The sequence below is a fragment of the Sinohyriopsis cumingii genome, chromosome 11 (genome assembly GCF_028554795.1).
Source record: "Sinohyriopsis cumingii isolate HCF-2022 chromosome 11, ASM2855479v2, whole genome shotgun sequence".
Classification (NCBI taxonomy): Eukaryota; Metazoa; Mollusca; class Bivalvia; order Unionida; family Unionidae; genus Sinohyriopsis; species Sinohyriopsis cumingii.
The window spans coordinates 62460609-62474372 of record NC_142971.1 but is presented as its reverse complement, the minus strand read 5'-3'; the positions used below and the strand labels follow the sequence as shown (position 1 = coordinate 62474372).

The window sequence follows — 13764 nt, the reverse complement described above, 5'->3', positions numbered from 1 at the left end:
ATCAACGTAATTGAGGAAAATGAAAATAAGCACTCAAATAGTTAAAATTGGAAAAAGGTGTGTTTGGAAAACAGCCCTATAACCCGCTGATAGGCAGATATGAAAATAAGAATCACTGAGCACAAAACTACTCCTGTACAAATCTGTCATTGCTTCAAGGTTTCATTTTCACATCATGTAAATTTATTTCTCTTGCAATAATTTCCAAATTGACTGAAAATACAAACAAGCAATAATTACATACCTTTGGAAGCAGACGGTGGCATGGTGCGCCCGCTATTGGGGCGGTTTCTGAAGTAGCACCAAGCTGAGAAAAACATCACCAAGAACATCAAACACATACAGATTCCAACAATTATCCCATGTATTAAATTCATTCTCACACCTTCCTCCACGTTTATGCTAGGTGCTGAAAAGTTAAAAATGAGGTACATTTCCTGATCTCATATCTTTTTCTCTGCAAAATAAATCAAAGAAATATAGATACAAATATCAGCAGCAGCATCGTGCTCATCGTCATCATCATCATAGTCATTATTATTATTATTATTATTATTATTATATTATTATTATTATTATTATTATTATTATTATTATTATTATTATTATTATTTATGTAATGTTAAAATGGTATATCACTACCATCATCATCATCATCATTATCATGACGCAGTGCTAGAGGGGACGATGGGTGACCAAGCAGTCTAAAGCACTCGTCTTTACTGATAACTACTATCTCACCTGTCTGCGTTGGATTACGAGACCACGATTAGTCTATCTGGTGGGTATATGAGAAAGCTTGCCAGTACCTTCTCATCGGTCGGTGATTCTGCCAAGGATTTTCCCTGGATCTTCTTACACCAGTTATACTGGCATTCATATATAACCTATACTGTGCACTAAGCCCAGAAGAGAAACAACAGTGCTCGAGTCTCTAATAGTGTCCATTATAATCATCATCATTATAATTAATGAAACACTAGATTATCTTATAGGGTCCATCATCATCATCATCATCATCATCATCATCATCCCTGCAATGCTATAGTGTCTTATATGGTCCATTTGAGTGCATTCTGTGGAATATCACCACGATCAAAATCCATTTTGTATATGAAATAATATTTTTAATCTTAGTATTATAATTGTTATTATCATTTGTAACTGCTATATATTTACGTTTATAAACAACATCATCTCCACATCTCGGGTACACAGTGGCACTGAAGTTATACTTAGGAGTCGTTACCATATCATCGACTACAAGATCTAATTTTAGTGTGTGGGCACTACTGCACCATGGGACTTCCATAGACTTCTGGCAGTTTTCTTCCTGTTTAAATACAAAATAGATTTTTCTTAAACTCTGTCCAAATACGTTTGACATATTCTAAACCATTTTTTAAGAATAATAGTTTTGCCTTTCTATTATTTTTAATATGCATTTTAAAGAATTTTTATAACTATGATTTTTCATCGAAATATACCAGGTATCAATATTCATGGTAGCCCGTTAGCCCAGGGCTAGTAAATTTCCCGTTGGACTAATAGCCTTCAGAATTTCAATAATCCAGTCGCTAGTTAATCTCGTTGTGTAGCATTGTTTTGTGGGAAGGACTGGTAAAGATTCAACAGGTTAGCTAAATTTCTGATCTACTAGTCCTTCCAGGCACAAAGAAATTATGTTAAATTCTAGGCATGTACACTTAATGTTAAATTCTAGGCTAATAAATACATAGCAAGAAAATATGTTTATGCACAGTTTTATACCCTAGTAAATACATCATAGCACATATATTTAAGGAAATCTTTATACGCTATTAAATACATACATAACACATAGGTTTAGGCAAACCTTTATACCTATTAAATACATCATAGCACATAGGTTTAAGGAAATCTTTATACGCTATTAAATACATACATAGTACACAGGTTTAGGCAAACCTTTATACGCTATTAAATACATCATAGCACATAGGTTTAAGGAAATCTTTATACGCTATTAAATACATACATAACATGTATTTATGCAAATCTTTTTACGCTAATAAATACATACATAGCACATATTTATGCAAAGCTTTATACGCTAAGAAATGCATACATAGCACATATGTTTATGCAAAGTTTTATGTGCTGGTAAATACATACATAGCACATATATTTATGCAAAGCTATATACGCTAAGAAATGCATACATAGCACATATGTTTATGCAAAGTTTTATATGCTGGTAAATACATACATAGCACATATATTTATGCAAAGCTATATACGCTAAGGAATGCATACATAGCACATACGTTTATGCAAAGTTTTATATGCTGGTAAATACATACATAGCACATATATTTATGCAAAGCTATATACGCTAAGAAATGCATACATAGCACATACGTTTATGCAAAGTTTTATATGCTAGTAAATAAATACATACCACGTTTTTATGCATATTTTTACACACTAATAAAAGTATACATACCAACAATGTTGATTCAGTTTTTTTTACATGCAAATATCAAGAGTCCCTTGAATGGACTAATGCTTTACTGGGCAGAGAATATCCAGGAATACAAGCTAAGACAAGTGTTTCCTTAAAACCTGTGAGTCTCGAAACACTCTGTTATTCTAAAGTGATAACGATTTTCAAAGCAGCTGCTCTCTTAGACATACGGGATTTAATATTAGAACCATTATTATTAAGGACAAAGCAGACATGCTTAGAAGTCTTTTGGACAAAATTCCATGTCTTAATAATCATCCATTCTGTTCTGGGGGAATAGTGACAAGCAAACCATAATGAATGTACGACTTGCACCATTATCATTTAGGACCAACTACGTTTCATAAGAATTCTATGGTGAAAACCCCATGTGGACAGCATTCCATTTGGGAGTAGAGATAACAATATTTTCACGATAGCCACCATAGTGGACAGTGGCCATACTGAGGTTTGGTCATTGTATTTAGGGCCAACTTTAATCATCAGAAGTTTTCAGTGAAAACCCCATGCTGATATATATATATATATATATATATATATATATATATATATATATATATATATATATATATATATATATATATATATATATATATATATATATATATATATATATATATATATATATATATATATATATATATATGCTGATATGACCATAAATTCAGGAAGAGTTGCAATAACAAGATTTCCACTCATTGAGGTGGTATTGATATTTGACGTGTGAGCAGCGCTATTTACTTCCATGACCTACTAAACCAAAGGATGGATGTGTGCATAAAATTTCATGGCAGTCATTCTAGTAGTTAGGGAGGAGTAACAAATAACAGACTTGTGTTAACTGATAGACGGACAGACAGATGAATGATTGACAACAGACCATCAGCTCTTCACGTTTTTACATGGTAATAAATACACACATAATACACATATTTATACACGTTTTTACATGGTAATAGCAGCAGAGAGGGTGAACAGACCATAGAATTCCGACAAAACAAATAAAACAAACAAATAAATCATCTCGTAGAAAGGTCCAGATTTTACAAATGAACTTTCCTTGAGATGTTTATTTCTGCAATGACTGATTGTGCTAATAAAACCTCAGTTCGAAATAGTAGCTGAAAAAATAAAGTACTCTACGTGTTTATTTATTTCTTGTTTATTTTTTTGACGACCAACGTTGGTAGGTACCCTCTCTGCTGCTCCCCCTGTTACCCAAATATTTTATCAATACCCACACGATATCTTGTTAATGGATCATGTAAATTTATTGTTATAAATCCATGCGGGGTAGCTTGCGCTCGTGAGAAGAAATTTTTGAATTTAATTATATCCATGTCACCACCACACCAAGTTTGATGAATATTTCGCAACGTGTGTGTGTCTACGCCATTAAACACAACTAAAATGTTGCAGTTGTCTCTGATCACTTTTGGTATTTGTGTATATCGTTGAGTAACATAGATCACGTCTGTATTTTTATGTCTCCCTCGGGAAAATATTCTGGCTGGATTTGATTGTTTATCTAGCATCACATCGTCGTATACAACTAAATTATTAATAAATCCGTCTATGGAATCTACGGATGGTGCTTCATCAATATCGGTTATAAACTCTATAACATCATTATCCTCATCCAGTAATCGCGCGTTTTCATTGAAATCTTTAAGTACATCATAACATCGTTGATCATCAACGGATGGTGCTACTAAATACAACTTATCCCATTTCAACCATCTCATTATCAGATTAAGTAATAATTGCGTCTTACCCGATCCAGATGGTCCTATGATAATCATTCTGATGGAATTCGGTAGCGCAGGATGATGCTTAACTGGCTCTCGTTGCCGAGTTGCTGAGAAATCAATTATATCCATATATGTTATAACATGAATTTATATTGTTTACGCTGTAGAGTTAAAACTCCAACTACTGATTTAGCCACGGTTATAACAAAAAACAAAAAAATAGCGTACGGTGGAAAATGTTCTATATGCGGTAGAAAGAAATTTTCGTTTTTACCTAATAAGCGCGGTGGCGATATTGCTAATTTGATGTCAAAGTTTCCAGGGGCTCCATGGGCTAAATATAGTGGAGAAAAACATCTACCAGGATATAATTATTGCGGTCCTGGTACTCGACTTGATATCAGGCTCGATAATCAAGATCAACCAAAACCAGGCGAGGAACCAATAAATGCTATTGATCGAGCTTGTCATGCTCATGATGTAGCTTATAAAAGTCAAAATCTACAAGATAGGCATATTGCAGATGTAAAATTAATTCATTCATTAAATTCTATAAAAAATAAAAATATTAGAGAATCATTAGCTAATTGGTTAGTAAGATCCTCGATGAAAGGTAAATTAGCGATTGGGGCTGGTAATTAATAATGGAATCAATTTATTATTCACCGAGAGGATACTGGAGAGGCAAAGCAGCAATTGGTAAACTCGCTGATGCAGCATCGGTTAAACATTCTACTGCTAAAACGTGGTTATCTAAACAAGCAATATGGCAAATTTATCTACCACGTCCTAAACAAATTCAGTACTCGTATTTCGATGTCAGTGTTCCTAATGAAGTTCATCAAGCTGATATTCTGTTTTTACCGCATGATACTGTGCGTGGAAAAACGTACAAGTACGCGCTCACCGTAGTTGATGTTGCAAGTAGATATAAAGAAGCAGAGCCGCTATCAGCGAAAACATCATCTGAAGTAGCCGATGCGTTTGAACGAATTTATCAACGAGGACATGGACCACAAGGTGGTCTACGATGGCCACAGCTACTACAGGTTGATCCTGGTAAGGAATTTCTTGGTCCAGTATCATCGTTGATGAAACAACATAATACCAAAATACGACGAGGTCATACTGCAATTCATCGTGATCAAGCAATTGTTGAGCGATTTAATCGAACACTTGCTGAGCGGTTATTTGGATATCAATACGCGAGGGAATTTATTCAGGATAAAAGATCTCGCGAATGGGTTGCAAGATTACCAAATGTGATAGCTGCATTAAATAATGAAATCACACGAACAACCAACATGAAACCCATTAGCGCGGTCACAAAAATAAATATACCAACACAACGAAAAGATGCTGGAAAACAAAAAATATTAGGTGATGTCACAGTCAGATATTTATATGAGCCTGGTGAACTTGAAGGTGGTAGCGCGAGAGCAACTGATCCTATTTGGAGTGTTACCACACACAAAATATCTACCGTGACAAGATCCACTGGAAGAAATGTAGGCGTTTCCAGACCTGCAATCTACAGATTAGATTCTGCTGCTCCTCAACGTGGATTTACACGTGAACAACTACAAATAATTCCCGCGGATACACAACTACCACCGCGATCACTTCGGTGATTTCGATCACTTAACTAGCACTAGTGCCTCTACGTCGATTACACTCAAGACAGGTTAACATGGTATTTTCTCGTGTATGCCCGCGACTATTATCTTTTCTATCTACGGTAAATTGTCTTGAATCATTACTCGAATATCGCCATAACATTATACAATTACAACTGATGCAATGATTATTCTGCTGCTGTTTTAACTTAATAATAAATTCAACATCAAGATCAAAGTCACGTTTATTTTTTTTGTCAGATTGTTTGTATCCGATTAATTTTTTTCTTATTATATCATCATCGATGATGTTAAATTTATCAACGATTTCAGGAATTATGATTCTACGTAATTGAGATATATTTCTGACCCTCGATACCGCTAAATAAACTAAATTTGACCACTCGATGCGATCGTCTACAATCCAGACTCGTGTATCAGAAATAGTTAATCCTTGTGACGAGTGGATCGTCATGGCGTATCCCAACACCCATGGAGATTTGTCAGCGCGTAATGCATCTTCGACTACACTGATATCGACGGCGACAATATCATTGAATACGAGAATCTGTTTCCTTGACTCTGTCTGTCCTGGAATATCAACATTAATATTCTGTTTTCGTGTATCTGATGGTCTATAACACAACGGAACGGGTAATTCTGAATATTGTTCTTTATGTAGTTGAAATAACTGCTGTTGTAAAGCGTCTCTGATTATTTTTCTACTTGCTACGATCAAATCGTTGGGTCTCCATGAGTTCAAAAAATCACTCATTGATGTCTCTGAGATCACTCCACGTAATATTTCACACTGAATTTTGTTTGATTGTAATCTGATTAATTTTTTAAACTCCTTCAAATTTGCATCAAGAGCTCTATGATCATCATCTATTTCTTCGTAATAATCAACGAAATTTTTTAACCAATCATGTGGAGATGGTCCAACAAAGGGCGGAGGTTGACCATGATCGCCACACATTATTATGGCGGTATTTTTCGTCAACAACCAATCAAGAAACATTTTTAATGTATCCAATGACACCGTGCATATCTCATCCCAAATAATTATTTTAGGTATATATTTTTCTCCCATCCGTTCAGGAGTCCATGTATCTCCGCGCCACCGAAAGAAACTATGATACGTGCAAGATTGTACTTGCCGCTGTTTCATCTCCCGTGCAAGTCTATGTGTGGGTGTCAGCACGATTATATCTGAATTTCTAAAAACATTAATCGTTCGAGTTGTTTTGCCGCATCCACCAGGTCCATTGAGATATACTGTCTTATATCTGGTTATTGGATCACTCAATGATGGTGCTTTCGACATTTCTGATATTTTATTACCCTCACGATAAAAATCTCTCACTGGAACATCTGCTGATTCTTCATAATTGTGTAATAGTTCCTTTTTTATTCTCCACGAACCCCATCGTTCATCATTACTTGTAAATTTCATAACAGGTTCTAAATATTTACTTGAAATATAAAACGAATCTGTTGCGACTCTGACTGCGGCCTCAGGAAATCTATTAATCATCGATAATAAATTTATGGAAACATAAGCCAACATGGAAGATCTTAGATGAGTATATTGCGGGGATACGTCATTTATGTAACTAACGATCGTACCTAATTTTGTTCCGTCGGATAAATAAACACTCTCTCGATTTACAAATGTATTTTTCGCCGTTGTATCAGCGATTATAAAATCGTACTCGGCATCATCTAAAATTAATCGTGCGTGATGTCTTTTATAATCATATGCACCACCTTGAGTAAATTTACCTATAATTTTTCTACCGAGATCTTTTGCGGTTTTGAGTTTATTAGGAATATCATCCTTAAACTCGCTAATAACTTCAGAATCTGACATGGGCAACCAAACTTTGGTCTGTGCATGATATGATATAATTGCCTCACTGACCACCAACGATGTCAGTATCGCACAATCTAGCATATATCGCAACAAAACTATAGGTGCCCAACGTTTTTCACAAAAATGTCTGCCAAACCAAACATAACAAATCTTGTGAAGATTTTCGTTGAGCTCGAACGACTCAATACAGGCGAATCCAGTCAGATCAAAATCAGGTAATGGTCCATTAATTGCCACTCGCGTCATCTCGTTTGTAGGGTGACCAAATCTTTCAAAGTACGTAGAACAATCTCCGTATCCCAGAAAACTTCCTGGATAACATGCAACCATATCAACCGAAATAACATCATTGTAATTGTATTTGGTATTCCATAATCCACCGTGTCCATATTCGACGCAACTTGCGCGTACGTCCTCGAGTAAATCAAATCGTGTTGGTTTCCATGAATTTCTTTCTCTGGCGAAATGAGCCGCAACAGATGGAACGGTAAAACAATTAGTTAGTAATTTGTCAGTATTTTCCGCGTGCTTGCACTGTAAAAACGTCGCAAGATTTTTCATCTCGTCATGGAGGGATTCTGTGCGATATATTTCACCGTTCGGTTTGACAAACTGATCAAATTCACCCTCCTCATTACTTTTGAATAACCATACCGATACAGGATCGGTTTTACTTATTTCGTTGATAAAATCAAACATATCTGTGGGGTAAAATCTAACAGTTCGATCACGTGGAAATATTGTTACTGCGTTAGTCCATGCGTGCGCGTTATGATCGATAATATTTATTGGAGCTCCTTTCGATTTATATTTCGACTGGTACAGTATTTCTCCCGTTATTGTCGCCACAGTTATTGGAAATTTTAATATTTTTCCTAACTCAGCAACATCTTTTATTGTAGCACCAGTATCCTTAACTGAATCAGCCCACGAGTTTATTTTTTCACGCCTTAAATCAGTTAATCCATTTCCACGCATCGCGTTTGTAAAGTGTTCTATTACTCGTTCAGCTACACAATTTAACCTTGAAAATTTCATCGGCGCTAGTTTATCAACGTTGGGTTTTTTATTTATCTCATAAATTCCATAAATAACTGCTGTTACAGGATACGCTCGCTCATAATACGGTTTATCAATACCAGTCAATAGACCCGGTCTGGAATTTTTACTTAATATGATAGTTTTATTATTACCAAGGACAGGATCATATTTGTCACGGATAATCCAACTATCTGTTTCTGTTAATACAATAAATTTTACTCTGAAGAAATATTTTTGATTGCCCTCGTATTCAGCGATGTAGTTAATGATAGTTGCCGCTCGCTTGTCGTTCATTGTGGCGTCCGTGACAGCGTCCTTGACGGAGTCAGGGCGTATAATCTTGAACGTTGACCATGTATGAGATGCACCATCCGTGTAAAATTCTTTCTTAGCGTCATGAATTTTCGAGATCAAACTTTTATTTTTCGGATCAACCAGATCTCGTACTGGCAAGTCAGAAGATAATCTGTCAAGGTTGAATTTATACTTAACAGGCCTAGTTTGGGATAATCTCTCAAACTCGTTCATATAATTAAAACAAATATTTAAATAAAGAAAATTATATATATATATACAATGTCCCAATGTAGATGGTTGATGATCGGCTCAGTAAATCGATGCAACAAATCCTGCAGAAAGGAATTTTGTTGGATGCACTCACAAAACATACGACGAGGAAGTCTAGGACCAATACCATGTCTACGGTGTGGTATTGGAGTGCGAGGAAAGACAGAATTATGTGGAAAGTGTGGCGGGAAACGGTTCAGAGAGCTTAAAAGATATTATGACAAAAAAAATAATAGCGGTGAAAACGCTATAAAATCCGTGAGGGATTATATATCAAGATTTCAGACAAACAATGATTTAAACATATAATATTATTATAATGGAGCAAAATATATTTGTCCCACATCCTGTCATAACAAACTATGAATCAAATATTAATGGTATCATCAGACACTGCAAGTTGAAGAGACCAGTTGGTTATGTTTCTAATACTGGCTATCTTAGATTTGTAGTTGGAAAGAAAAATTATCATTGTCATCGTTTCACATACGAGTGTCACAGGGGTTTGATCAAAGACGGTCTTGTTATTGATCATATTGACGGGGACACTCAAAATAACTCCCTACACAACCTTCGTGTTGTCACTCGAAGCGTGAACTCTGCATGTGGTAATACAGGAAGATGTAAGACAATCGGAAAGAGGGCGGTAATTTCTACAAACATAGAAACCGGTAAAGAAATTATGTTTCAGTCTATGAACGCGGCTGCGACATATTTTGATATTGAGTCGCGTGTGGTAAAATACGTCGCAGATAATATAACCAGATCTACTTTCTCGAAAAAATATAAACAGAAAATTACATTTCAGTATCAATAACTATCATCACCACATTATTAACTATCATCACCACATTATTAACTATCATCACCACATTATTAACTATCATCACCACATTGAATTAATTTTTTTAATTTATGTCACAGTAGGTCCTCCATACACTACTGAATTTTTGATTACATAAGGGAGATTACTTTGTAATATATAGTTTTCTTCGTAGATGGTTGGTTTTTTATGATCGTAATTAGTCAGTTTAACTAATTACATCGTATAGTGCCGACGAACCTAACTCATTAGACTCATAAGTATTATTTATGGTTTTTAAATATTTTCCCATCATACAACACATGATAATATTATTGATCCGTAGGAAGCTGTGTGTGAAACAGAAACCGTTACTCATTGTAATTGACCTGCAGTTGTGTGTTCACTGAACTTACATTCTGGAAAGTTCTTTGACTGGTGCATTAATGCCACTGTTATTATTGATTTTCGGTCTGCTTAGGAAACCAGCTACAAATACAGAAACTATTATTCAGAAACTGTTATAAATACAGAAACTATTATTCAGAAACTGTTATAAATACAGAAACTGTTATTATCCAGAAACCGCTACAAATACAGAAACTGTTAAATACAGAAACCGTTATTATTCAGAAACCGCTGTTTAGTGTAAATATTGGTTCCTTAGCTATATAGCTAGCTATATATTAACTTCCGAAACATATGTTCGTAACAATGTTTGATAGCTCGATCAGTATGGTATTGGACTGTGGCGCTCGCGGTCCAGGATCAAACCCCCATGGCTGACAATTTGTCGGTGGTGCGCATAATTGCGATTTTTATAATAGTGGGGGGAACCGCAAGAACCCACCCCGCTCAGCAAAATTCACAACCACAATATTGACTTGTGGTTGATACATATTTTCGTATCACCCACTGGATTAATTATTGTGGGTGTGATTTTGCTGAGCGTATATGTTTGTATTGTCCTTAGTTAAGTTATATGTTTGTACTTCATTCATAATCTGAGCTCGCTAATACACTCGATAGGGGCTCTTCATTCATTGTATATAACCATTTCATTGTATATCATTCATTTCATTGTATATATCCATTTCCTTAGTTAAGTTATATGTTTGTACTTCATTCATAATCTGAGCTCGCTAATACACTCGATAGGGGCTCTTCATTCATTGTATATAACCATTTCATTGTATATATCCATTTCCTTAGTTAAGTTATATGTTTGTGCCGTCCAAGCATAATCTGAGCTCGCTAATACACTCGATAGGGGCTCTTCATTCATAATCTGAGCTCGCTAATACACTCGATAGGAGCTCTTCATTCATTGTATATGTTGTGCTGTCCCTGAAACATCCCGACGAACTCGCTAACACACTCGATAGGTGTTCTAGGGATATTTTTTTTATTTTAAAGATTTATATATTATATAATGAACCATGAAAATATCAATGATGTAATTGTCGCTATTAAAAAATTAAAAAAAGATGGAATTAATATATCTGATGAACTTAATCCTGAAAAAATAGTTTCTGACTTTGAGATTTTACAAGAACGTAAAACCATGGGGACACACACACTATCATCTGAATACAGGCTCATGAAACGGATTCAATCGGCAATGTTTCAGTCGCTAGCTACCGTAGAAGATGATCATGTGAAGGAGTTCGTTCCTCTTTCTACCGCCGTAGAAAGAATTAAGTCGTTATTATCCCACGAGTATGAGGCAAAGAAAACGATTAGTACTCGCATAAGACTATTAAGAAAAATAATGTCAGATCGTGAAACGATCCAGAGTAACTTCGTTACTGGTGAAACGATCCAAGGTAACTTCGTTACTGGTGAAACGATCCAAGGTAACTTCGTTACTGGTGAAACGATCCAAGGTAACTTCGTTACTGGTGAAACGATCCAAGGTAACTTCGTTACTGGTGATAATGAAAATGAAAGTTTTGGTAACTGGGGTCCAAGTCAACGCTGACCACGTGTATTGGTAGTCAAAATCAAGAAAGTTCTAACCTTGTCAAATTTGTTCCTAATAAATTTTATTTATTATAAATTTTATTTATTATAAATTTTATTTATTAATAATATTATTTTTACTGAGGATTTATGTTTTTTTTACTAAAATCAAGAAAAATGCACAAATTACTTGATTCTGACGGGGTAGTTGGTAGTCAAAATCAAAGAAAAATGCACGAACTACTTGATTTCTGACGGGGTAGTTGGTAGTCAAAATCAGGAAAATTGAGCAATTTCGTTGTATTTTAGTAAAAAAAAATTAAAAATCTCAGTAAAAATAATATTATTAATAAATAAAATTAATTTATAATAAATAAAATTTGTTAGGAACAATTTGACAAGGTTAGAACTTTCTTGATTTTGACGGGGTAGTTGGTAGTCAAAATCAAGTAGTTCGTGCATTTTTATGTTTCTGACGGGGTAGTTGGTAGTCAAAATCAAGTAGTTCGTGCATTTTTATGTTTCTGAGGGGGTAGTTGGTAGTCAAAATCAAGTAATTTGTACAATTTCAGTAAAAATCAGGAAAATTAATAAATATTATTTTTTTTGTGATAGAAATTTTAATTTTACTTTCATCGACTAGCTTTTTTAGTTGCCTAGGCCGATTAATTTGTACCAAACACAAATTTGTGCCAGTAATAATAAAATATTTTTTTAAGTTGATCGAATTTGATTCTGAAGATCTACGACAAAAGTCCTTAGACAGAAATCCTTACGACGGAAGTCCTTACGACGGAAGTCTTAGGACAGAAATCCTTAAGATTTCACATACAGATTTATTACAAGCTCTTCTTCACGTATGTCAATCAAGCGATTAAGGTGGTCTGTGAGTTTAAAATTGATTCGTGTTAACATATTATTGTGACACCGCAAATACACGGGATTAGTTGGTTCTTGCACGATTAAATTTCCAGGGGGAACTTGTGGTGTGAACGTGTATAGGATGTATCCTTGTTGAGCCTGATTTGATCTTCCGAGATCTATTTGATAGCTGCCATCGATTACGTCACAAACTAGATTGACCGCGACCGTCGGTGTTATATTAACGATCCGCGGGGATACGTGTCTTCCGCCGCCATGTGGATCATTATCATGTCTGAGAACGGTTGGAGGTGGTACTAGTTTTTTCCATGCATCGAGTATTTTAGGGAAGTTTTCGTCGATAAGATCGTTTAATAATTTTACTAGTTCTCCAGCATCAATCCCCGGTATTACAAATGTTGGTAATTGTTGTTCAGTTATTTTGTAATGATTGAGAAACCATGGTTTAGCTTTATAATTATCAATATCTTCATCACCGTGTCTAACCATGTTCACAATGATAGTTTTATTAACGTATCTAATATCTGATATGACCTGATTTAGATGTTTTATCGTCTCAATGATTTTTTGTTTTACGTCATCGCTGTAGCTATCAGTAAAGAAATTTCGTAGTTTGTTGATTGATTGTTTAAATTCAAAATTAACAGGATCAGAATATGATTTAATAAATTCTTCATCTACGAGTGGATATACTCTAACACCTGAACGATTACTACGTACATTATTTATTATTTTAGGAACGTCACCATCAGGAGTAATTG

General features: G+C 34.9%; 1 protein-coding gene across 2 annotated transcripts in view; it reads right to left on the bottom strand.

The window, feature by feature from the left end:
• LOC149788558 (uncharacterized) overlaps positions 1-13764 on the bottom strand; it is a 104543-nt gene that overhangs the window by 29424 nt on the left and 61355 nt on the right. For both annotated transcript variants that reach the window (XM_089974593.1, XM_089974594.1), the window contains exons 4-5: positions 1180-1333; positions 245-409 (exon numbers count right to left, since the gene is read on the bottom strand). In XM_089974593.1, coding sequence (XP_089830719.1) covers positions 245-409; positions 1180-1333 — 319 coding nt within the window. The remainder of the gene's footprint in view (positions 1-244; positions 410-1179; positions 1334-13764) is intronic.